This window comes from Podarcis erhardii (genome assembly GCF_964252035.2).
Source record: "Podarcis erhardii genome assembly, chromosome: 10".
In the NCBI taxonomy this organism is placed as follows: Eukaryota; Metazoa; Chordata; class Lepidosauria; order Squamata; family Lacertidae; genus Podarcis; species Podarcis erhardii.
Window position 1 is genome coordinate 567,730 of NC_138500.1, and position 26,285 is coordinate 594,014.

Here is a 26,285-nt window from a genome sequence, read left to right on the forward strand (position 1 = left end):
AGAGCACCAAGGAGGGAGATGTATTTTTTAACCCAACTAAATTATGAAATGGGTCCAAATGTCCAGATGCAGTCAGAAGGTGAGACTTTCTGGAGAGCGGCTGCACTTCCCACTTACCTCTGTCTCTTACAGGTGACCAGATGATGCCAGCAAGACCTCCTCTTCCATCTATTCCTGGTGGGGAAGGAGAAGCAACGGCTGTGGAAGCAGCTCAGGTAGAGGGAGGGAGCCCTGTGGGGAAGGGGGCTGAGGGGTGGGGCAGCCAGGGTGCCTCTGGCCCCCAAGGAATCTCTCTCCTCCTCTTGGCTTCTGTCCAAGCTTCTCTGAAGGCATCTTTGTCAAGGGCAACCTGGACAGAAGCCAAGAGGCTGAGAATGCCGTTCGAGAAGCTTAATGGGCTGAGAATAGGGAACAGCCACCTGTTCTGAAGGTCAATAAGATCATTCATAAGTCATTGTCATTTTACTTGTAGAGTTATCATTGAATGCTATGATAGGCTTCTAAGCAGTTTATCAAGCCTCAAAAATAGTTCCCAGGATTCACCTATCTTGTCGCATCAGTTGCACAATGGGGTTTCCCCCCCTTCTCCTCCCCCCTTTTAATGAGCAGAAAGAAACAGCCAATGTGTAGCAGACCACCTTAGTGCTGTCTAAAGAGGACCTTTTCCTTTCTCTCTTAGGGTCCAGTGTGCTTTGAAGATGTTGCTGTTCATTTTACATATGAGGAATGGGCGTTGCTGGATCCAGACCAGAGAGCTCTGCATAAGGAAGTCATGGAGGAGAATCGTGGGATCGTGGCCTCTCTCAGTAAGGCTCCCTTGTGGATCATAACCTCTCTTTGGAAATTCCACACATATCTCTCTGTGATAAGCCTCCCTAGTTTTGAGGGAGCTCTACAGGGCCACTTGCAGCACCTGGGATTCTAATACCCCCCAAACTCACCTTAAATGAAGGGCTATCAGCATGTTTTGACCTTGGACATGATCAAGCCAACATAGACATTGCTGAGAATGAAGTGGGAACATGCTGGGAATTTGAGGTCAGGAGAACACATCTTTGTTGACACTGTCCTGCCTTGTATTGCCCAAAATCTTCCTGGCACAGAGCTTGTGGAAGTCATTGAGGGTTTCCCCCCCTAATGGTTGTAATTGTCCACAATTCACTTCACAAACTGCTTGCTCAACGCACAATCCTGATAGGCCTTCCTCTTGGCATTGAAGAGTTAGCAAGACATTTGCCTTGCCAATACACTTGCTCTGCGCGCAGTACTGCACCTAAGATTTCAGATTAAAACTGCAGAGTGGAAGGAAAGGAGGACCTTTTTCTGGCTCCCCACTTCTGAAGGCCAAAGGAGAGACCTGTCAAGGTGGGGTCTGCTCTTCGCAATAAACACCCTCTGCTCACTCAGAGAGATATTTACAGTTCTTTATTTACATATGTACAAACAGCTACAGTTCAAAATCATGCATCGGAATCCGACGAGTCAGATTCGGGGAGTGGCTTCCTTCGGCTCCTTCTCCAACACAGCAGACGTGGGAATCTCACGAGATGTTTTTGATCCCTGGGTTTTAACTTTCTCCTCGCCTGTGCCGAAGGCACCTCTTCCCCTTCTGTTCCTGAACTCCCTGGTTGGTGGCAGGGCTCTCCAGCATCGCAGAGCCCTGACACCGCTTGACTGCTCTCCACCTTCTCCTCCCCTACTTCGTCCACCATTTCCCTGTTTTCCCTGTCTGACTGTCCCTGCTCTGATACTCCCCCTTCCCTTGACCCAAGGGCGTTCCCTGTCTGTCCCGGGACATCACCCCCCACTAAGCCCCCCCATCTGTCTCGCCTTTGTTGTCTTCTGAGGATCTGAAACCTACAAGTGGTGATATACCTGTGGGTGCGTGCATTGCCTTATTGTAGGTGAACTCTGCCAGGCTCAATTTCTCTACCCTTGCTGGTAGTTCACATCGCATGTCACGTGTTGTTGCAAGGTAGCGTTTGCCCTCTCTGCCTGTCCATTTGTCTGAGGATGTCTAGCTGAGGTGAAACTTATTTCTACCTGTAACAACTCCATCAACATCCTCTAAAAACACTAAGTAAACTGACTTCCACTATCTGTGACCAGCCTTGAAGGCATGTCGTGCGACCTGAAAACAATGTCTACAAACAACCTTGCTGTTTCTTGAGCGGAAGGTACAGTGGTACCTCCGGTTACATACGCTTCAGGTTACACACGCTTCAGGTTACAGACTCTGCTAACCCAGAAATATTACCTCAGGTTAAGAACTTTATTTCAGGATGAGAACAAAAAACGTGTGGCGGCAGCAGGAGGCCCCATTAGCTAAAGTGGTGCTTCCAGTTAAGAACAGTTTCAGGTTAAGAACAGACCTCCAGAACGAATTAAATTTTTAACCCGAGGTACCACTGTATTTTAGTGCAAGGTACAAAAAGAGCCGTTTTGCTTAGCACATCTACTACCACCAAAATGACCGGGGTTTTTTGTGTGATGCTGGTAGGTCAGTAATAAAATCCATGGCTGTCAGGGGCTCAGGAGCAGAGACACAGGGGAGAGAGGAAACGGAGAGCGAAGGGGAGGAATCTGAGGGCAGCGTAGGGGAGTATGACAGTGGCCCGAGAGATTCCATGAGCTTCTCCAGCGGTTCAGAAGATTCCCAGAGGGGGGCGCCGATGGCCAGGGCAAGGTGGGTCCCAGGGGGGACACACCAGAAGCAAGGGGCCAGTGGAGACTCCCAAAGCAGCAGCGGGAGATCAGGACCAGTTCCCCCACCAGAGCGGAGTGGGGGGGAAGAGTCCCATGTGTCAGGGCCAGCGCCTCCTCCAGTAGGGAGAGAGGATGAGTCAGGGCTGGCCACGCCTCGATCGCAGAGTGAGGGAACGGAGGGGAAGTCAAGTCCAGCTAGCACTCCCGAAGGGGGAAGCAGTGACAGGAGCAGTGTAACGGTCAGGAGAAAGGTTGCCGGCTGGGCGCGCGCGCCAAGTTCGAATGTACAGGCGCGCGGAACAGCAGAAAGCCCGGATTGGGAACCAGGTCCTAAAGCCCGCCGGAGGCAGGGGGAAGACTCAGGGGACTCAGCGTCAGAAGAGTCCAGAAAGGGCAAGACCCCAGCGGACAAGCGGACCCAGAGGAGGAAAGAGCAGAGGAAGAGGTGGAGCAAGGCTAGAGTCTTGAACTGGTGTCTGGGGGGAGGAGATTCAGACGGAGCTTCAGCGGTCTAGAGTTCAAGACGTAGAGCTGCGCGCCACGGCTTTGAAATGGAAACTGAACTTCAATAAAGACTTTTGTATATAACAAGAACTGGCGTTGGTCCTTCGTGAGCTGGGACCTCGGGCAGCTCTGACAATGGCTATCACTTCCCACGGTTTGTTAGGGGTGGGTAAGGGTTGCACCAACCCGGCAGGTGCTGTCCTTTCCCCTTTTGCCCTCTGGTAGACTTCGCAGCCTTTAACGTACTCCTCTACCTCCTCCTCTATTTTGGGCAACCAGAATTCCTTGGTAACTAAGTACATAGTCTTGTTCTGACCAAAATGCCCTGCAGTCAGGCTGCCGTGATGCTGTCTAAGAATTTTGGCCCGCAGTTCTTCCCTCGGCACATACAGTACCCCCTTGTAATAGAGCAATCCCTCCCTTTCCTCAAAACTTCTCTCTCTGTTCTCGCCTTGCCTGTCTGTTCCGTGAGAAGACCTTCTTAAAAAATCAGGGGGGTGGGCAGGGGAAGGACTAGACCATGTGAAAAATGAACATATTATTTTAGCTGCTCTTCATTCCTTTTCAGCTTTGTATTTTTGTCATAAGAGAGTGCACCTAGACATTCCATTTTTGAGCCCATAACCTAGGTTTGAGGTCCTCTTTATGTTCTAGCTGTCCTATCTCTGATTCTAACACTGACCACCTCTAGTGTGTGGTCAGCAGTGTTGATGCATGGAATTCTTCCTCTATCACAAGGGTTAGAGATCAATATTCAATACAGTGGCACTCCATTTCTTCCTGCAGCTCTAATCCATTTCTTCATTGCAGGTGGTGATGATTTGGAAATTGAGAACGAGGACGCCCATGACAGAATCCACACAGTGGAGAAGTCATTGCCACTCTTGGAGTGTGGAGAGAGCTTCAGTCACAGCTCCCATTTGACTACCCACCAAAGAAATGCTATTGGGAAGAAACCCTCTCAGTTCTCTGAATGGGGAAAAACTCTCTGTTGGAATGAAAGCCTCACTTTACAAGAAATAATTCCCACAGGGGAAGACCCACTGAAATACCTGGAATGTGGAAAGAGCTTCAGTAAGAGTGCACATCTCATTTCACATGAAATAATTCATACAGGCAATAAACCCTATCAGTGCTTGGAATGTAGGAAAAGCTTTAATACAAGCAAAACCTTCCGTAAACACCAGAGAATTCACAGGGGGGAGAAGCCATTTCAATGCCGAGAGTGTGGAAAGAGTTTCAGTCAGAGCACCCATCTCACAGCCCATCAAATAATTCATACAGGTGAGAAACCCTATCAGTGCTCGGAATGTGGGCGGAGCTTCAATCACAGGGCAAATCTCATGGTCCATCAAAGGATTCACAGTGGTGAGAAACCCTATCAGTGCTCAGAATGTGGGAAGAGTTTCACTGTGAGCTCCCATCTCACTTCCCACCAAAGAATTCATACCAGGGAGAAACCATATCAATGTGTGAATTGTGGAAAGGGCTTCACCCAAAAGGCAAGTCTCGCTTCCCATCAAAGAATTCACAGTGGTGAAAAACCTTATCAATGCATGGAATGTGGGAAGAGCTTCAGTCGGAAGCAAATCTCACTTCCCACCAAAGAATTCACAGTGGTGAGAAACCCTATCAGTGCTCGGAATGTGGAAAGAGATTCTCCCAGAGAGCCAATCTCAGTTCCCACCAAAGAATTCACACAGGTGAAAAACCCTATAAGTGCTTGGAATGTGGAAAGAACTTCAGTCTCAGGGCCCATCTCACTACCCATCAAAGCATTCATACCAGGAAGAAACCCTATCGATGCTTGGATTGTGGAAAGAGTTTCCTACAGAGAGCCGATCTCACTTCTCACCAAAGAATTCACACAGGGGAGAAACCATATCAGTGCTTGGAATGTGGGAAGAGCTTCACTGTGAGCGCTAGACTTACTTCCCACCAAAAAATTCATATTGGGGAGAAACCCTATCAATGCGTGAATTGTGGAAAGAGCTTCACCCAGAAGCAAAGTCTCACTTCCCACCAAAGAATTCACAGTGGTGAGAAACCATATCAATGCTTAGAATGTGGAAAGAGTTTCTGCCAGAGAGCCAATCTCACTTCTCACCAAAGAATTCACACAGGGGAGAAACCATATCAGTGCTTGGAATGTGCGAAGAGCTTCAGTCTGAAGCAAAGTCTCACTTCCCACCAAAGAATTCACAGTGGTGAGAAACCCTATCAGTGCTTGGAATGCGGAAAGAGTTTCTGCCAGAGAGTCAATCTCACTCACCACCAAAGAATTCACACAGGTGAAAAACCCTACCGGTGCTTGGAATGTGGGAAGAGCTTCAGTCTGAAGCAAAGTCTCACTTCCCACCAAAGTATTCATACCGGGGAGAAACCCTATCGATGTTTGGATTGTGGAAAGAGTTTCTGCCAGAGAGCCGATCTCACTTCCCACCAAAGAATTCACAGTGGTGAGAAACCCTATCGATGTGTGAAATGTGGAAAGAGTTTCTGCCAGAAAGCCCATCTCACTTCCCACCAAAGAATTCACACAGGGGAGAAACCCTATCAGTGCTTGGAATGTGGGAAGAGCTTCACCCGGAAAGACAACCTCATTTCCCACCAAAGAATTCACAGTGGTGAGAAACCATATCAGTGCTTGGAATGTGGAAAGAGCTTCAGTAAGAGGACCAAGCTCATGGCCCATCAAAGAGTTCATACAGGGGAGAATCATAGAATTTTAGACCTGCAGGAGTCTCCTGGGTTGTCTAGCCCACTGCAGGACTCTCAACTCAAGCATCCATGACATATTGCCTTCAAACTTCTCCTAACAAACCTCCAAGGAAGGAGAATCCACAACCTTCCAAAGGCATCTCTAATTTGAAGCCATTGGTTTGGGTCCCAGCCTCCAGAGCCAGTGAAAACAAGCTTGTTCAATCTTCCACCTGACAGCCCTTCCTGTTCCTCAGAAGGCTTGGTTTCCCAACGCTTAATTGTCTTGGTCAACCCCCCTCTGCACACCTTCCAGCTTGTCAAAATCCTTCTTAAGCTGGGGCACCCAGAACTGGACACAGGACTCAAGGTGTGGTCTGAACAAGGCAGAAGAAAGTGGGGCTATTACTTTTCTTGATCTGGACACTTGACTTCTTTGGACGCAGCCTAGAATAACAGCCTATTTCGCTGATGTTGACTCATGTTAGTCTTGTGGTCCACTAAGACCCCAGGTCTTTTCCATATGTACTACTGGCAAGCCTGGTATCCCCCATCTTATATTTGTGCAGCTGATTTGTCTTGCCTAAGAGCAGAATCTTACCTTTCTTCTTAGTGAAATTTATTGGATACCTTTATATACCACCTGTTTCTTCAAGAAGCTCAGTGTGGTGTAAAGTCGTTCTCCCCCTCATCGTTTAATCCTGACAACAACCCTGTGAGGTAGGTTAGGCTGTGAAGCCATCACCCAGTGAGCTTCATGACTGAGTGGAGATTTGAACCCAGGGCTCCCAGGTCCTAGTCCAAAACTCTTAAGCACTGCACCCCACTGGCTCTCGAATGAGACTCTTGGAAAGTGCATGCATGTGCATTTACTGAAAGTTTCAGTGCAATGTCTTGGTGTTTGTATTTAAAGTTGTGTACACATGTATCAATGACATTAATATATTAATGGTAATTACAGTAGAAGAGTAAATTTTAGGTATTGCTAGACGGCGATGGGGTTAGTTTGGAATGCTGGGATTGAACAACTGAACAATTTCCACATGAATCACAACAAGATCTAAAATATAAATACAAAACGCCAACAGCAACAACCCCCGAAAAAGCCCAATGTCATTTATTGATGAAGTTGTTGGATAATTCATTATGGGAAAGGGGGTAAAACTCTTAAAAGTTCATGCCACCATATTCTCGGGGTTCCTACTCTTTGTGTGGCTGAACCTTGTTGCAACAAATAAAGATCAGGTCTACTGACCACTGTTTTGCCCCTTTAACTTGCCTGGATTCTCCTTCTTTGCTGACCCCGGAGGGACCGCGGGGTGTGGCCCCCTGGGCCCCCTGGGGAGCTGGGCAGCGGAGGAAATCAGCACCCCAGGATTTTTTCCTTCTCAGTGCTTTTCCACCTGAGCCTCTTACCTAAAAGCCTGACACCCCACAATGAGACAGGAATGTGTCCCTGCCCTCAGCAAACAAAATAGCTCCCCCCCAAGATACTGAGGTGCCCTGAGGGCTGTGCGGGACCCCCAATCCTTGAAATGAAAAGGGGAGAGGCTCAGGAAAGTTTCAGGGAGCAGGCAGGGAGGGGGCAGCACAGGCTTCAGAAGCTCCTTCTCGCTCATTCCTCCACACTACTCCCCCCCCAATTACACCTGCCTCCCCCCCCCCATGGCTCCTTCACAAGTGTGGGGAAGCTGCGACCCCTCTGCCCCCATCAAAGTTCCTTTAAGACCCCAAGTTGCATGGGGCAGGCTCACCTGCAGCGAAACAAAATGCAGCTGCCCTGGCTGAGTGGACCCAGGCTGGGGGCACCGTGGGGACCCCGGAAATGTGCCCCTAGAAGAAATGTGCCCCCTCTGTCTGAGGCAGCCCTCTTTCTGAAGGACCAAGAGAGTAAACGGACAGTTCTCTGAATGGAGAGGAGCAGAAAGCGGAGCTCGAAAAGGACTTCTCCAAATGGGGTGAATGGGCAGAAAATACAGTTCATTGTCAATGAGATTAAAGTGATGTATGTTGGGACAAAAAAATACCTCTTAATGTCATATACAGGCTCATGGGGTCTGAAATGGATCTCTCTGTGTGCTTTAGGAGACCAGGGGAGAGGGGAGCTGGTCACAGCAGGAGGAGGAGTCTCCCTGGATGCTTCAGCTGATGGCCTCCTCTGATGGCCTCCTGCCCCCTCCTCTCCTCCCTCTGAGCCTGAACTGCTCTCTGCCCCAGACTCTTCCTGCTCACCAAACCGTTTCCTCCAGCCTGCAACACCTCTCCTCCCATTCTGCTCCCTTTTCTCCCTCTATCTGCTCATCGCCATCCCACCACCAGCCCCCAGGATCTGAGCCTTCTTTCCTTGTGGGTACCCCAGACTGGTGCCTCCCACCCCCTGCACCCCTCCCAGTCCAGACAACAGCAGCAACAACAAAAGTAAAATCAGTATGATAGCAATATGCACTGTGGGCCTCTGGTAGGAAAACTCCCTAGCAGCATGACTGAATAAAAACTTCTGGGACTATGGAAAAGTACTATCTTCCCCAAACCCCAGAATAAGCAGGAGCTCTGGGGTTGCCCCATGGGGTTCAAGAATGAAGATGGGCCCATCAGGAGACTTCCCTGGTCCCTGCAGCCCCTCTGTTCCCCTCTTGCAATTAGGCTTGGGGGAAAATCTCCCATTAAATTACAGCATTTCAAGTTTTTTCCAGAATGTTTAGGAGGCAGGGATGAAGTTCTGGTGAAGAAGCAGTGCTTGGAGATCATGGGGTGGGGGTGGGGGTGACAGAGTTTGGTGCAAAAACCGTCTTGCATGCTTGAGTAGAGCAACTCCAGGGCAGCAAGACTTCTTCAGTAATAGTTTACTGAGCTTTCAAAGCATACAGTTCTCACTGGGTCCCCAGCGAGGCACAAAACTTTGCTCCTGAGAGCAAATCCAGTTTCAGCAGTAAAATCATACAGCACACAGGATACCTAAGTCAGGCACACAAACCGGCAGAAGGGAGCAAGGGAGGAAAGAGGCTGGAAGGACGCAGGGCAATGGAGGTGTGTCTTTCGCTTCCTGTCGCCTGGGAGGGAAGTCAGCAACTCGGCATCTGCAGGGGCTTCACGAAGCAAAGCTTTCTTCTTTTTTTCAAAAAAAATTATTCATTTTATAACACAAATAAAGAACACAAACAGAAAAACAAACAATGCAAACAGATTATTCTCTTATCCTTATTTTTCTAAACATTGTTAGGTGGGCTTCCCCAAGTCCCACCTATCTGATTTTCATTTTACTTCTTTTTTAGCAGTTTACATATATCATAGTTTCTAACCATCTTTTTTTTTTTATCACACTTAAATTAACTTCACATTTTATCGCTTACAAATAATATTATTTTAAAATACACTATCTTCTACTTCTAACCCTACAGCCTATATGCACTACCAGAACTATTCTGAGATTTAAATATTAACATATTTTTTCAAATATTCCTTAAGCTTCTTCCAATCTTCTTCCAACATCTCTTCTCTCTCGTCTCGGAGTCTCCCAGTCAGTTTGGCAAATTCCATATAGTCCATCATCTTCATCTGCCATTCTTCGATAGTTGGTAAATCTTGTTTCTTCCGATTCCTTTTTCCCCAATTTATCCCAATCCACCATCATGATATTGTGCCCCACATCTCTGTCCCATTCAGTCATTACAGATTTCACTTGTTCATCTCTCGTATGCCATTCCAGCAATAAATTATACATCTTAGATAGGTATTTTGTTTTTGTATCTAATAATTCCATTTCTAGTTTGGATTTCTCTGTTTGAAAACCAATTTTCTTATCCATTTTAAACATTTCATTTATCTGGATGTACTGGAACCAATCATCTACTTTATCTTTCAACGGATCATAAGATTTTAATCTAAATTGGTCCCCTACTTCCATCAAACTATCATTATACTTCAACCACATATCTTTCATATTCAACCTTTTATGGGTCTTAGCTTCCAATGGTGATATCCGTCCGGGTGTTTTCCTTTCTAACAAATCCCTGTATCTTATCCAAACATCATCCAAAGATTTTCTAATTATATGATTTTTAAATCCTTTGTGAGCTTTTAGCTTGTCATACCATAAATATGCATGCCAACCAAATACATTATCAAAACCTTCTAAATCCAAAACATCTGTATCTTCCAATAAAAACCATTGTTTCAGCCAGCAAAAGGCTGCAGCTTCAAAGTAAATCCTTAAACCCCCCTCTCTCTTTTACATCTGTTAATAATTTAAACTTAATTCTGGGTTTTCCCCCCTGCCAGATAAATTTAGATAATATATTTTGCCATTCCTTAAAACAATTCAACTTATCAATGATAGGGAGTGCTTGGAACAAAAATAGCACCTTAGGCAATACATTCATCTTTATCGCAGAAATTCAGCCCAGCAAAGATAGTTTCAACCTTGTACAAATATCCAAATCTCTTTTGATATCTTTCCATAACTTTTCATAGTTGTCTTTGTACAAATGCATTTTTTTGCAGTCATATTTACACCCAGGTATTTCACCTTTGTCACAAACTTCAGCCCTGTGGGTTCCTCTAAACTAAGTTTTTCATGTACTGTATCATTATTTCCCCCCCCCTAAAACTTTGGTTTTATTCTTATTCAATTTGAAACCTGCAACTTGTCCGAACTGTTGAATTATCTTCAGTGCTTTGATTGCACTGATCTCAGGGTCCTGTAAAGTCAATATCAAATCATCAGCAAAGACTTTTAACTTATATTGTTCAGTTCCCACTACTATGCCTTTAACTTCCTCATCATTCCTTATCATATTCAGCAGCACCTCTAGGACAGAAATAGAAAGCAGGGGGGGAGGAAGTGGGCACCCTTGCCTGGTTCCCTTCTCAATCCTAATTTCTTCTGAGACCACATTGTTAATTATAATTTTTGCTTTCTGCTCCAAGTAAATTGCATTAAGACCATAAAAAAATCCCCATATTACACAAGTTCTGTTTCATAAAACTCCAAGAAACATTATCAAAGGCTTTCTCTGCATCAATAAACATAAACATTGCTTTAGGATTCTTTTTTGCCTCTAATCTTTCCAGCACATTCCTAATATTATCTTTCATATGCCTCTCAGATAAAAAACCTGACTGATCTTTATATATGTGCTAATTCAAAATCTTCTTCAATCTTGTAGCCAAAATATTTGCAAATATTTTATAATCCACATTCAACAAGGAAATTGGTCGTTGATTCCTTACTTGAGCTCTATCTGTATCTGGTTTGGGTATCAGAGTGATGAAGGCCTCTTTCCAGGACTCGGGTGCTTTGCCCCCCTTTAATATTTTGTTACAACATCCATCAATGGTTGTATCAGCCAATCCTTAATTATTTTATAATACTTGGAAGTTAAAGCATCAGGTCCCAGTGCTTTGCCTATTTTCATTTGGGCAATAGGAGTATAGCATCTAGATCAAGGGAAGTAATAGTGCCACTGTATTCTGCTCTGGTCAGACCTCACCTGGAGTACTGTGTCCAGTTCTGGGCACCACAGTTCAAGAAGGACACTGACATACTGGAACGTGTCCAGAGGAGGGCAACCAAAATGGTCAAAGGCCTGGAAACGATGCCTCATGAGGAACGGCTAAGGGATCTGGGCATGTTTAGCCTGGAGAAGAGGAGGTTAAGGGGTGATATGATAGCCATGTTCAAATATATAAAAGGATGTCACATAGAGGAGGGAGAAAGGTTGTTTTCTGCTGCTCCAGAGAAGCGGACACGGAGCAATGGATCCAAACTACAAGAAAGAAGATTCCACCTAAACCTTAGGAAGAACTTCCTGACAGTAAGAGCTGTTTGACAGTGGAATTTGCTGCCAAGGAGTGTGGTGGAGTCTCCTTCTTTGGAGGTCTTTAAGCAGAGGCTTGACAACCATATGTCAGGAGTGCTCTGATGGTGTTTCCTGCTTGGCAGGGGGTTGGACTCGATGGCCCTTGTGGTCTCTTCCAACTCTATGATTCTAATTGCCCCTTCAACTTCTTGTCTTGTAACCAGTTCATTTAGTAGGCTTGTTTTGTCCGCTGGAATTTTCTGCAATCCATTTTTGTCCAAAAACTGTTCCATTTTATCCATTTTTCCTTTTTGTAAAGCTGCTTATAGTACTTTTGAAAACATTTTCTAATCTCTGTTGGGTTCTCAATATTCTTACCATCCTCCATAATATTAATTATTGTACTGTCCTTCTGTCCCCAAGCCAATAATTTTCTGCATTTATTTGCCGATGCAAAAGTCTTTTGTTTCATCAATATAATTTTCCATTCAATTTCTTGGTTTACTATTTGTGAAGACTAAGATTGTAATGGTTTAATTTCCTTTTGAATCTGTTGATTTTTTGGGTTACATCTTAGCTTTTTCTCTTTCTCCTTTGAGACAGAACTTTTTCCTTTTGCTCATTCTGATAGAATTCTGTTGAATCAAAATACCTGGCATTACCACTTTACTTGCACCCCTTGCTTCAATTCCAGGATTCAGGTTCAATTCAAAATAGTCCTTTAGGGTCTTTTGAGCTTTATTGACGATCAATTCATTTCTCAGTAAAACATCATTCATCTGCCATCTAAAAGTACCCTGTAGAGACAATTTTAACTCTGTCAACACAGCACTATGATCAGAACAAGTCCTTGGGCAAATCTCTGATTTAGTGACTCTTGAGGTCAGGTCCTTAGTTAGCTGTCAGGGAATTGGAGGCTGCGAAAGAGCTGAGGGGGAAGCAGAGAGGCAAGTACAGAGAGCCCATGCCAGTAATTAGCAGTTTCTCTTCCACGTCAGAGGAGGAAGCTGGGAGGGGGGAGCCAGTACTGGGAACCAGCCACTCACAGAGCAGAGGAAGGAAGAGGCGTGGACTCAGGAAATGGGCTTGCTGGGGGAGGCGTAAAAAAAGTCAGACGATTCATCTGACTCCGAGAGATGAAGTGTGTTTTTGAACTCTTGTAACTGCTTTGAAGCTTAGCAATAAATCTCTTGTACAGAGATGGCTGTGTGCCCAGAGCATTATCTCCGCTAGCTTGTCAGCACAACCCTTACATTAGCCATATATAATCCAAAAGTAAAAGGTACACACAATACAGTCCTTTTGATGTTGGAAGAATTGACCGCTAATGCCTCACAGTCTCGCAGCTTCGTTTAATCACAGGAAGCTTTTTGTCCAATGTGTCGCAGCTCCAACCCCCTCGTTCTCGGAGCTCAAAAACAGAACTTTCCAGGGAGGGGGGAACCCACTTTTGACACCTGCCAGATTCCATGTCCTCAAAATGCTCGATTTGAGGTTTTCCCGGGGGTCTGCTGTGCTGGAGGAGTTTCCCCTGCCTTTGATATACCGAGGTCTCCTCCGATAAAGAGATCTCCGACTGTGATGGCGAGCGATCAACCAGAAGCCCTTCATGAAGCAAAGCTTTCTGCCGGCTGCTATGAGGCAAATGTGCATCCCAGAAGCACACACTGTGATTTGTGATGTATTGCCATATCCATTGTTTTCCAAAGGTTATCACAATGTAGTCTAGAAACTGGTATAGGATGAGATCAATATATGCCCAGCCCTAATCCTCACTCACCACCAGAAATACAGATTCACCCTCTCCCCCTCACTATCAAAAGGTACCTTACATCTAAAATTATACTCATTATTGTGAGACGCTACCTTCATTATTTCATTACTATACAGTTTTACATATAAACACCAGAACAAATACATGACATGCTTTGAAGATGGATCTTCTGCTGAGTTCATTGCTGTGAAGAAGAGTAAACTCTGAAAGGAACACGTTCCTCACTCCATACATTTAAATGGGTTCTTCACTCTGAGAAGAAGAAGAGGAGTTTGAATTTGATATCCCGCTTTATCACTACCCGAAGGAGTCTCAAAGTGGCTAACATTCTCCTTTCCCTTCCTCTGTGAGGTGAGTGGTGCTGAGACAATTCAAAGAAGTGTGACTGGCCCAAGGTCACCCAGCAGCTGCATGTGGAGGAGCGGAGACGCAAACATGGTTCCCCAGATTACGAACCACTCTTAACCACTACACCACACTGGCTCTTAGATGTTCCTTAAACACTCCATTATAACTAAAGCCCTTTCTGCAATCTTTCCCTTTAAACAGCTTCTCCTCTTTGAGGGTTGATGGGTTTGTAGGGTGTCAACTGTTAAAGTTCTTCCTGTCCATGAGTCTGTAGATGTAGGATTCCACTAGGACTGAACCTCTACCTACTTTCCTGATATTTATATGGTTTGTCTTTTGTGTGAGTTTGTTGACATAAATCAAGGCTTCCACTCTGACTGAAGCTCCTTCCACAGTCCATACATTTAAACAGTTTCTGCCCTGTGTGTCTGCTGATGTGTTCTAAGGTGTCCATTCTGACTGAAGCTCTTTCCACACTCCATACATTTAAATCGTTTCTTACTGATGTGAGTCTGTTGATGTACTCTCAGGTTTCCACTATAACTGAAGCTCTTTTCACACTCCATACATTTAAAAGGTTTCTCTCCTGTGTGAGTCCGTTGATGTATTCTAAGGTATGCACTCTGACAGAAGCCCTTTCCACACTCGATACATTTATATGGTTTCTGCCCTGTATGAGTCCGTTGATGTTGTCTAAGGTGTCCACTCTGACTGAAGTTCTTTCCACACTCCATACACTGAAAAGGTTTCATCCCTGTGTGAGTTCGTTGATGTGTTCTAAGATATCCTGTGTTACTAAAGCTCTTTCCACACTCGATACATTTATATGGTTTCTCCCCTGTGTGAGTCCGTTGATGTAGTCTAAGGCTTCCACTATCACTAAAGCTCTTTCCACACTCCATACATTTAAATGGTTTCTCTCCTGTGTGAGTCCGTTGATGTTGTCTAAGGTTTGAACTGAAACTGAAGCTCTTTCCACACTCCATACATTTAAATGGTTTCTGCCCTGTATGAGTCCGTTGATGTTGTCTAAGGTGTCCACTCTGACTGAAGTTCTTTCCACACTCCATACATTTAAATGGTTTCTCTCCTGTGTGAGTCCGTTGATGTTGTCTAAGGCCTGCATCGTAACTAAAGCTCTTTCCACACTGCATACATTTAAATGGTTTCTCCCCTGTGTGAGTCCGTTGATGTGATCTAAGGCCTGCATCGTGACTGAAGCTCTTTCCACACTCCATACATGTATATGGTTTCTCCCCTGTATGAGTCCGTTGATGTATTCTAAGGTTTCCAATCTGAATGAAGCTCTTTCCACACTCCATACATCTAAATGGTTTCTCACCTGTGTGAGTTTGATGATGTAAAGTTAGGTGCGCATTTTGACTAAACCTCTTTCCACACTCCATGCATTTAAATGGTTTCTCCCCAATGTGAGTCCGTTGATGTTGTCTAAGGTTTGAACTGAAACTGAAGCTCTTTCCACACTCCATACATTTAAATGGTTTCTCTCCTGTGTGAAAATGTTGATGTTTTCTAAGGGTTCCACCATCACTAAAGCTCTTTCCACAAGCCATGCATTTAAACGGTTTCTCCCCTGTATGTGTACGTTGATGTATTCTAAGGTTTCCATTCTGACTGAAGCTCTTTCCACACTCCATGCATTTAAATGGTTTCTCCCCTGTGTGAGTCCTTTGGTGTAATTTAAGGCTTCCACTCTGACTGAAGCTCTTCCCACACTCCCTGCATTGGAATCCTTTCTTACCCATGGCAGTCCGCTGATGTATTCTAGGTTTTTCACTATCAGTGAAACTTTTTCCACACTTCAAATCTTTAAAAGGTTTCTCTCCTGTGAGTTTGTTGATGTGAGCTATGTGTGCTCATTTAGTGAAGCATATTCCACATTTCTCACATTTCAATGTCTATTCCTGTCCCCTGGAATTCTGACATTCTTCTGTAACACCTTCTTCAGAGTGGGCAGAGAGGAAGTCCTTTTTGGATTCCAAGGAAGAGAACAAAGGGAAAAGAACAAATCAAACACTATTTGCCCTTCTCTTATTTCACACATCTCCTACATTCCCCCGCTTCCTACCCATGTTCCCAATTTTTATGAAATAATAATAATAATAACAACAACAATAATAATTTATTATTTATACCCTGCCCATCTGGCTGGGCTTCCCCAGCCACTCTAGGCAGCTTCCAGAAAAACATTAAAATACTGTAATACATCAAACATTAAAAGCTTCCCTATAAAGGGCTGCCTTCAGATGTCTTCTAAAAGTCTGGTAGTTGTTTATCTCTTTGACATCTGGTGGGAGGGCGTTCTACAGGGAGGGTGCCACTACCGAGAAGGCCCTCTGCCTGGTTCCCTGTGACTTTGCTTCTCGCAGTGAGGGAACCACCAGAAGGCCCTCAGAGCTGGACCTCAGTGTCCAGGCAGAACAATGAGGGGTGGAGACGCTCCTTCAGGTATACTGGACCGAGGACGTTTAGGGCTTTAAAGGTCAGCACAAACACTCTGAATTGTGCTCGGAAACGTACTGGCAGCCAGTGTAGGTCTTTCAAGACCGGTGTTATGTGGTCTCGGTGGCCGCTCCCAGTCCCCAGTCTAGCTGCTGCATTGTGGATTAGTTTTAGTTTCTGGGTCACCTTCAAAGGTAGCCCCACGTATAGCGCATTGAAGTCCAAGCGGGAGATAACCAGAGCATGCTCCACTCTGGCAATGCAGTCCACAGGCAGATAGGGTCTCAGCCTACGTACCAGATGGAGCTGGTAAACAGCTGTCCTGGAAACAGAATTGACCTGCGCCTCCATGGACAGCTGTGAGTCAAAAATGACTCCCAGGCTGCGCACCTGGTCCTTCAGGGGCACAGTTACCCCATTCAGGACCAGGAAATCCTCCACACCTGCCCGCCTCCTGTCCCCCAAAAGCAGTACTTCTGTCTTGTCAGGATTCAACCTCAATCTGTTAGCCGCCATCCATCCTCCAACCACCTCCAGACACTCACACAGGACCTTCACCGCCTTCACTGGTTCTGATTTGAAAGAGAGGTAGAGCTGGGTATCATCCGCATATGGATGAACACCCAGCCCAAACCCCCTGATGATCTCTCCCAGCGACTTCATGTAGATGTTGAAAAGCATGGGGGAGAGTACAGAACCCTGAGGCACCCCACAAGTGAGAGCCCAGTGGTCTGAACACTCATCCCCCACCACCATTTTCTGGACACGGCCCAGGAGAAAGGAGTGGAACCACTGTATGACAGTGCCCCCAGCTCCCAGCCCCTCAAGACGGTCCAGAAGGATGTTATGCTCAATGGTATCAAAGGCCGCTGACAGATCCAGCAGAACTAGGAAACCTTTGTCCCTAGCCTACCAGAGATCATCAACCAGTGTGACCAAGGCAGTTTCAGTCCCATGATGAGGCCTGAATCCCAACTGGAAGGGATCCAAATGGTTGTTCAGCAACTACTCGCTCAATCACCTTGCCCAAGAATGGAAGATTTGAGACTCAGCGATAGTTGGGCATCGTGGCCGCATCTAAAAATGGTTTTTTAAGAAGCGGTTTAAGAACTGCCTCTTTCAGCGGGTCTGGAAAGGCTCCCTCATGGAGGGAACCACCCCACGAAGCCCATCGCCCAGCCCTTCCTGTCTAGCTTTTATAAGCCAGGATGGGCAAGGATCAAGGAGACAAGTGGTTGGTTTCACTCGTCCAAGCAGTCTGTCCACATCCTTGGGGGTAACAGGTTGGAATTGATCCCACACAACTTGACTAGACAGACTCTAGCACTTTCCCGCCCCGGCCCTGATGCCACGGTGGAGTCTACCTGAGCGACTTGAGCGACCTGAGTGAATCTGAGCGACTTTATCTGTAAAAAAACTTTGCAAAATCATTGCAGGAGATCATGTGGGCCGTACTGAGCCCTGATGGAGCAGGTGGTTCTGCTAAATTGCGAACCACCTGAAAAAGTCTCCTGCTGCTGTTTTCTGCAGATGCAATAGAGGCGGTGAAGAAAGTAGTTTTCGCCGTCACTACCGCCACTTGGTAGGCTCAACATTCAGTTCTAACCTGGTCAGATTCAGAATGGGTCATCCGCCACCGGTGCTCTAGCCGTCTCAACGATTGTTCCATTGCCCTCAGATCCGTGGAAAACTACGGGGCTGTTCGGGCTCCATGCAATCACAGAGGGTGCTTCGGAGCCAGTCAATAGCCCAGGTTAACTCCACATTCCAGCGGGCCACCAGGGAATCATGGGATAAAGCATCTCCTACCACTCTCTGGAAACCATTTGGATCCATTATATGGTGGGAGCAGACCATCCAAATCGGTCCCACCTCCCTGCAGAGGGGAAGGGTCGCGGAGAAGTCCAGTTGCACCAGGAAGTGATCTGACCATGGCACTTCTTTTGTTTCACTTTTACTTAGTGTCAGATCACCCACATCCATAGAGGTGAACACCAGGTCCAAGGCATGTCTGCGGCTATGGGTTGGGCCAGACTTATTCAGGGACAGCCCCATGGAGGCCATGCTTTCCACGAAGTCCCGAGCGGCCCCTTGTAAGGTCGTGTCGGCATGGATGTTAAAATCCCCTAGGATGACCAAGCTAGGTGTCTCCAGGAGAACATCCGCCACGACCTGAAGCAGCTCGGGCAGGGAATCCTTGATGAAGCGGGGGGGGGGGGTTGGTACACCAAAAGGAATCCTGTACTGCCCCTATTGCCCAACTTCCAGAACATGCACTCAGAAAACTGGGTCTTCTCAATAGGACGCCTGGTGCAAACTAATGACTTCCTAAAAATCACTGCAACCCCCCCTCCCCGCCCACATGACCTGGGTTGCTGTGTGTAAGAGAAACCTGGTGGGCAAGCAGAGGCAAGGACAGGCCCATCTGCTTCATCCAACCAAGCCTCTGTCACATATGCCAGGTCAAGTCCTCCAACCACGATCAAGTCACGGATCACAATGGTTTGATGGATCATTGACCTGGCATTGCACAGCAGCACCTTCAGGTTGTGTGGGTATCTCTTTGCTGATTCCAGTATCCCGTCTGGTCAAGACCAGATCTGGAGGCAGGGATAGTCCTCAAACAATGACTAAGCCCGCTTCCTCGGTAATGACGTGGTCTGGTCTTAGCGTAACTCCTCCTCCTACCCGTGATCACTGAGATTGGTTGCCCCAGTACACACATACACCCCCCCCCCGTGGAACTTGCCCCAGCCATTTTGTTTGTTGGGACCCACTCCCAGGCAGCCCTGACCCCTCCCCTTAAAATCAAATTAAAACCTATACAAAAAACAAACTAACAAAACAATAAATCAAACAAAAAAAAGAGAATGTTACAAACACACCATATTTAATTAAATTAAACAAATTCCCACACCCAACTAAACACCCACCCCACCCCCTCTTACGCACAGCAAATGAAAAAGGAATGTCATCAAATGATAGTAATGCCTCAGCAACATTTCATGATCCTCAATCATCGTTAATAAAGCAGCATGATCTTGGAATAAAGCCTTTTTTTTTTTTTTTGCATTTTAAAATTTTTATTGATTTCATTATATATACAATGTATCCGAATTTCAACACTTCTCATTCATTTTAGACTTCCTTCAGCGTCGTTGACATTCCTTCGAATTTGAATCTTTAGATCACATTCCATCCTTTCATATTGCCATACATGCCTCCCTTTATACATTATTTCAATTTGAACAATACTTGTTAGTTCTTTACAGTGCCTCTTTAAATCCCACTAGCGTTGTATTTACAAAACATTTATTCTCCAGATAACCCACAAATTTCCCCCAATCTTCAATAAACTTTTGGTCTTTTAAGTATCTTATTTTCCCTGTTAATTTATCCAACTCAGCATATTCTATCAGTTTTGCTCTCCACTCTGCCACCGTTGGCATTTCTTCCTGCTTCCACCTCTGGGCTATCACAATTCTGGCTGCCGTGACCGCATACTGGAAGAGTTTACAATCCTTTCTCCTAATATCCTTTCCCATAATGCATAGTAGAAAGGCTTCTGGTTTTTTTACAAAGGTATAACCCAACATCTTTTTCAGTTCATTGTAAATGTCCTCCCAGAAGCTTTTAACTTTCTTACACTCCCACCATTGATGGTAAAACGTCCCCTCCCTTTGTTTACACTTCCAACACTTATTATCCATCTTGTACATCTTAGCCAATTTTACAGGAGTCATATACCACCTGTATTGCATCTTCATTACATTTTCCTTTAATAATGTACAGGCTGTAAACTTTATATTCACTCTCCACAGCTTTTCCCAGTCTTCCATTTGGATATTATACCTTAAATCCCTTGCCCATTGTACCATCACTGACTTCACTTCCTCATCCTTCGTATTCCACTCCAGTAATAGTTTATACATTTTGGAAAGGTTCTTATAGTTACTGTTTATTATCTCTTTTTGGAATACCGATTCTTTTTCCTCATATCCTCTTTCCTTCACATCTATTTTGAACATCTCGTTTATCTGGAAGTAGTGCAGCCAGCCTTGTGTGAGCGTTTTAACCTGATCGTATGGTTTAACTTTCCACTTCCCTCCTTCGTAGGCAACCATATCTTCATACTTCCCCCACTTTTCCTCCATGTTAACTTTCTTTACACTTATTATCTCCTGCGGAGACAACCAATGTGGTATTCTCGGCTCTAATATATTTTTGTATCTGTCCCAAACCTCTATTAGTGGACCTTTAAAGATGTGGCTACCAAATCCCCTATGCACTCTCTTCTTATCCTTCCATAAATACGCATGCCACCCAAATTTGTTGTTATACCCCTCTAGATCTAATAACTCTTTGTTCTCTAACTTTACCCATTCTTTTAACCAGCACAAACATGATGCTTCGTAATAAAGTCTCATGTCTGGTAGAGCGAAACCCCCTCTTTCTGTTGCATCTGTTAACAACTTAAATTTAATTCTGGGTTTCTTCCCTTCCCAGACATATCTGGAGATCGCTTTTTGCCATTCTTTAAAGTCCTTTGTTCCTTTTAAAATGGGCAATGTTTGGAACAGGAACAACAACCTGGGTAGCAGCATCATCTTCACCATAGAAATTCTTCCCCAGAGTGATAATTTCATCCTGGCCCAGAGCGCCAGATCTTTTTTAATTTTATTCCACACCGGTACGTAATTATTTTGGTATAGGTCGATGTTTTTGTTGGTAATCCAGATACCCAGATATTTTATCTTTTTGACAACCTCAATTTCAGTTTGTTGTTGCATTATTACAACCTTATCTTGCTCCATATTTTTAATAATCATTTTGGTCTTACTCTTATTCAATTTGAATCCTGCAAATTTCCCGAATTCCTCCACCTCATCCAAAAACGCCCTTATGCTTTCTATAGGTTCTTCCACCGTTAAGACCACATCGTCTGCATAGGCTTTGACCTTATACTCATTAGAGCCTAGTGTTACCCCTTTAATTTGTTTGTTTTGTCTTATTGCATTCAGTAACACCTCCAAAACCGTTATAAAGAGCAGAGGCGAGAGCGGGCATCCCTGCCTCGTTCCTTTGCATATTTTTATGTCTTCAGTGATGACATTGTTAACTATCAGTCTCGCCTTCTGCTCTGTATAAATTGCCTTTATCCCATTTAAGAACTTTTGTCCCACCTCCATAGCTTCCAAATTTTTTAACATAAAATCCCAAATTACATTATCGAAGGCTTTCTCCGCGTCTAAGAAAATTAAACTTGCTGGTTTGTCACATCTATCAGATAGAAACTCGATAAGATTAACTATACTTCTCGTATTGTTTCTTATAAACCTTCCAGGAAGAAAGCCCGCTTGGTCTTCATGTATCAACTTTATTAATATCTTTTTTAATCTTTTAGCAAGAATTCCGGCAAAAATTTTATAGTCCGTATTTAATAGGGAGATGGGTCTGTAGTTCTTGATTTGAGTTAGGTCCGAATCTTGTTTTGGGATGATTGTAATAAGGGCCTCTTTCCAGGAGCCGGGAATATCTTTTTCTATTAGAATGTTATTCATTACATCAGTTAGCGGCACCGTTAGCGCATCTTTCATTTCTTTGTAGTAACTTGAAGTAAACCCATCTGGGCCCGGGGCCTTTCCTCTTTTTAATTCCTTTATCACTTCTTCTACCTCTTCTCTGCGAATTGGGGCATTTAGCTGTTCTTTTTGTTCTGATGACATCTTCTTCACCATCTTTTCTTTTAAGTATCTTTCAATTTTTTTCTTATTATTCCTTTCTTTATACCTATACAATTGCTCGTAGAAATCCTGAAATCCTTTTCTAATTTCTTTCGAATCAGTTGTTTCTTCTCCGTTTATTATTATTTTGCTAATTGTGTTTTGCTCTTTCCTTTTTTTGACTTGCCACGCAAGCCATTTTCCTGACTTATTTGCAAATTCAAAGTTTTTTTGTCTTAACCTTTTAATGTTCCACTCAACCTCCTTATTAATTATCATTGCGAATTGGGTTTGAAGGGATTTTATTTCCTGCATTATCTTTTCATTATTTGGTTTTTTAATCAGTTTTTGCTCATAGTCCATAATCTGTCTCAAAATCTCTTTTGACCTCTTTTCCTTATTCTTATTTTTCAGTGCATTTTGTTGGATGAAAAGACCCCTCATTACGGCCTTACTTGCGTCCCATACCGTACTTGTTTTCACCCCTTTATCTAAATTGTCCAAGAAATATTCCACTAATTTTTTCCGGATTCTTTCGGTAAATTTCTGATCATCCCATAAATTATCGTTTAGTCTCCATCTAAAAGTCCGTTCTTCTGCTCCCTTCATCTCCATTTCTATTGGATTATGATCTGATATAACTTTAGCCTGAATTTCGATTTTCTTTATTCTTGGTGTCAACTCACTCGATATCCATATTTGGTCAAGTCTTGAGAACGACTGATTCGGTTCAGAATGGTAAGTGAATTGTTTCACTAGGGGGTGTTTCAGTCTCCATATGTCGATTAGGTTGCAACCTGGAATAAAGCCTTTTCAAATCAATTGTTTCCTCACAGGAAAGGCAGCTGCTCTCTGTTCGTGAACAGGCCCTCTCTTTCTCTGGTCCATCGTTCCTTTGGACATTCCCCATCCTCTGCATCATAATCCTCCATCCACCTCTAGATCTGTATGTATCACCTGCACAGTCTCATTGGCCACAAGAGGTCCATGTGGACCATTTTGGGAGGCCCAGGTCTACATCTTCTCCAGGGACTGTGGTCTGGGTCAGTCAGAGAACTAGTGACCAGGCTTGGTGCTTGGGGTCAGCTGAATGGGTGCTCAGGGAAGCTCCTGTTCTTGGAGATGGACCTCTGTCTACATGCCTCACATTGCATGGAGAGAGCAGGAGAAGCAGAAGGAAAGCAGCTGGCAAATGGGAATCCCAGGCGGAAACACCCACCCCAGTTCTTCTTTATAATAATGATGTGCTGCCTGATCTCGAGCCCCTCTTCTGACACAGGACTATCCTAATCTGGCACTGACAAAGCTGGATATTCAAGGCAAAGGGATAACTGTAATTAATGAAAAGTTCAACCTTGTAACACTGTCCTAAAGGATCTTCACTCGCTCCCATGGCATTTCGGAGCACAATTCAAACTGTTTGTGCTGATCTTTAAATTGTCATGGTTGCATCTTTCAGGCAAGAAAAGTATTGATCTGACATATAGAGATCATTCCAAGTCTGGTGGTTCAAGAAGGTTCTGGTGGTTTTACTCTGTGTGATTCAAAGCTGGTGTTTTCTCTAGCTGGAACATTTTAGCTAATAAGGGAGTTTCCTTCCTGCTGAGAGCAGGTGGTGGGATCAGTTGTAATGAGATTATGCTGACCCTTCCTTGTTTTGGGAACCAGAAGAAGCTGGCTTAAACTGGAGTGAGCCAAGCTTGTTATCCAGTCCCAAGGTTACTCTGGCACTGAATTGTTTATCAATTACAGTCTTGAAAGGCGCCTGGTCCCACTTCCTATTCTGCTATTCTCTACTCTGCTTGTGTCTTTCTTACTTGAGTGCTGTTTTGCTTTGCTGTGTTAGGGTTTTACTGTAAATTCAGTTTTTGGATTGTCATGCTTCTTTGCCTTCTGTACTAAATTTATCTGCTGAATGGATTTTTTGCTGCCTCTGAGTGTTTTTTTTCTACTCTGCTAACTATATGTCAGTCTTGGAGATCATTATGGAGGAGCAAGATCTGCGACCTAAAGCCCTCAACCGCCTTGGCCCTGTAGACCTGAAGGAGCGTCTCCACCCCCATCCTTCACTCTGAACACTGAGGTCCTCCTCTGAGGTCCTCCCTGCAAGAAGTGAGGGTACAGGGAAGCAGGCAAAGGGCCTTCTCGGTGGTGGTGCCCGCCCTGTGGAACGCCCTCCCTTCAGAGGTCAAGGAAATGAACAACTACCTGACATTTGGAAGACAGCTGAAGGCAGCCCTGTGTCAGGAGGTTTATAATGTTTGATGTTTTCCTGTCTTTTATATGTGCTGTAACCTGCCCAGAGTGGCTGGGGAAACCCAACCAGATGGGCAGGGTATAAATACTACAATTATTATTCTTTTGTGATTTTTTTGTTGTTATTTTGGAATTTGTACTGCAATATTAGCTCAAGAAATGTTATGGGTGGAGAAAATCACAGGGCTGCAATAAACTATAATCCCACCCACGAACGCTCATTCACACACAGTCTGTAAAGTTGGGGAGGTCACACACCTCACCTGTGCTAATACTGGCAGTCTTTGGCCTGCACAGGGACACCCGGTGTATAGAGCCTTCAGCCCCAGGCACTGTCTATCATGAAAATGGGTCCTTTGACTGGGAAGATTCATGCAGTCACTGTCATCGGATGATGATGGATTGTATCTCAGCTTGTCAGTCACTCTGACATTGCCTATGAAGAATAAGAGGAACAGAAATGCTTTTGAGGTGCAACTTCTGTATCAGCCCTGAGAGCCATTCCATAGACTCTGCACCCCTGTTTCTGATGACAGGAGTACATTATCCTCACCCTCAGTGGAAAAGACAATAAAGATGGAAGCCTGAGAGAGAGGAAAAGGTTTCTGGCTGCTTCATGGGTGGGATTGGGGAAACCAAGAGCCGCTTCTGAGAAGGCCTCCCCCCTCCCCTCTTCCTCTCGGGATTTCCTCTCCTCTCCAGGGGACCAGTGGGTGGACTGGGCAGAATGGCTGTGTCTGGACAGGGCAGGGGCTTATGGGGTGGGAAGAGGATGGAGGTTGCAGGATGGAAGGGGTGGGGGGACAGGACCCCCCACTTTCCAGGGATCCCTCTCTGGCCGCCTTGAAGGGGGGGCCCATTCCTGGGTGGGAGGGAGAAGCCAAGGCGGCCCATCTGGAGATTCATCGTGGGCGTCATGATGGAGATGTCTCCCCAAAGACTGGTCTTCCTCTCTCTCCCCCCCCCCCATTGCTGCGTTTCCCTGACCCGGGGGTGCCCCCTCCCTTCTCCCCCCACTTCCATGACCCCCTCTCTTTCTCCCGGAGTCTCCCCTGCACCCAGAGGCCCCCTTGGCTCACCCCTCGCCAGGCGCCCCCATCTCTCCGTCCCTATCGCCCCCCCCCCAAGACGAGCCGGGGAGGGACAGGGGGGTCTCTATCCCGGCGCCTCCCGCACCCCTTAACCCTTTCCTGGACCCCCAGGGAGTCCTCGTGGGTGGGCGCCCCATCTCCGCCCCTTCGCAGCCCGCGTGCCGGGATCCAGGCCCCACGGAAGGCGCTTGGGGGAGCTGGAGGGGTCTCTGGGTCCTCTTCTCCCCTCTCCGCCCCGCCTCTCCCCCCCCCTTTACCTCTTTCTCCTCGATCCCGATCCTCCTTTCCTTTCCTGCAACATCAACGGGGGGGGGGGATTTACCTGCCGCCCCTCCGCCCCTTTGAGAGCGCGCGCGCACCTAGAGCTACGGCGCAGAGGAGCAATCCGGCGCAGAAGAGCCACTTGCGGGAGAAGCAGGCAGGGTGGGAGGGGGCTCACCCCCCCACATTCCTGGAGCAGAAACCGGATTGGAGGAGGAGGAGCAATGTATTGGGGGCGGGATCTGGGGTTGTGGGGGCGGGGTGAGAGGAGGATGTGCCGGGAGGGGAGGGAAGGTTTGAGTGGGGGGGGGAGAGGAAGGTTTCCCCCCCTTCCTTTAGTGGATTGGAGAGCGGGGGAGGGGCTAGAATCATAGAATCACAGAGTTGGAAGAGACCCCAAGGGCCATCGAGTCCAACCCCCTGCCAAGCAGGAAACACCATCAGAGCACTCCTGACATATGGTTGTCAAGCCTCTGCTTAAAGACCTCCAAAGAAGGAGACTCCACCACACTCCTGGGCAGCAAATTCCACTGTCAAACAGCTCTTACTGTCAGGAAGTTCTTCCTAATGTTTAGGTGTGTTACGGAAGGGGGGGGGCATGTCTTCTTCACTACAAATCACTGTCAAATCACTCTGCCAAACCTTTCCTCCGGGCAATGCC

The 26,285-nt window shown here is 45.7% G+C and overlaps 2 protein-coding genes across 11 annotated transcripts in view; both read right to left on the reverse strand.

Annotated features, from left to right (window-relative positions):
* The window catches only part of LOC309351883 (uncharacterized protein), a 140,825-nt gene extending 114,999 nt beyond the window's left edge, over positions 1-25,826 (reverse strand). Inside the window, exons 1-2 of one of the 2 annotated variants that reach the window (XM_081880040.1) lie at positions 25,621-25,795; positions 8,739-15,818 (exon numbers count right to left, since the gene is read on the reverse strand). In XM_081880040.1, coding sequence (XP_081736166.1) covers positions 14,235-15,596 — 1,362 coding nt within the window. In that variant the 5' untranslated portion in view covers positions 15,597-15,818; positions 25,621-25,795 and the 3' untranslated portion in view covers positions 8,739-14,234. Of the gene's footprint in view, positions 1-8,738; positions 15,819-25,620 lie in introns of those variants that run through there. The other variant, XM_081880033.1, reaches the window with a different exon arrangement.
* The window catches only part of LOC309351806 (uncharacterized protein), a 152,476-nt gene that overhangs the window by 35,564 nt on the left and 90,627 nt on the right, over positions 1-26,285 (reverse strand). The gene's annotated exons all lie outside the window — the stretch shown is intronic.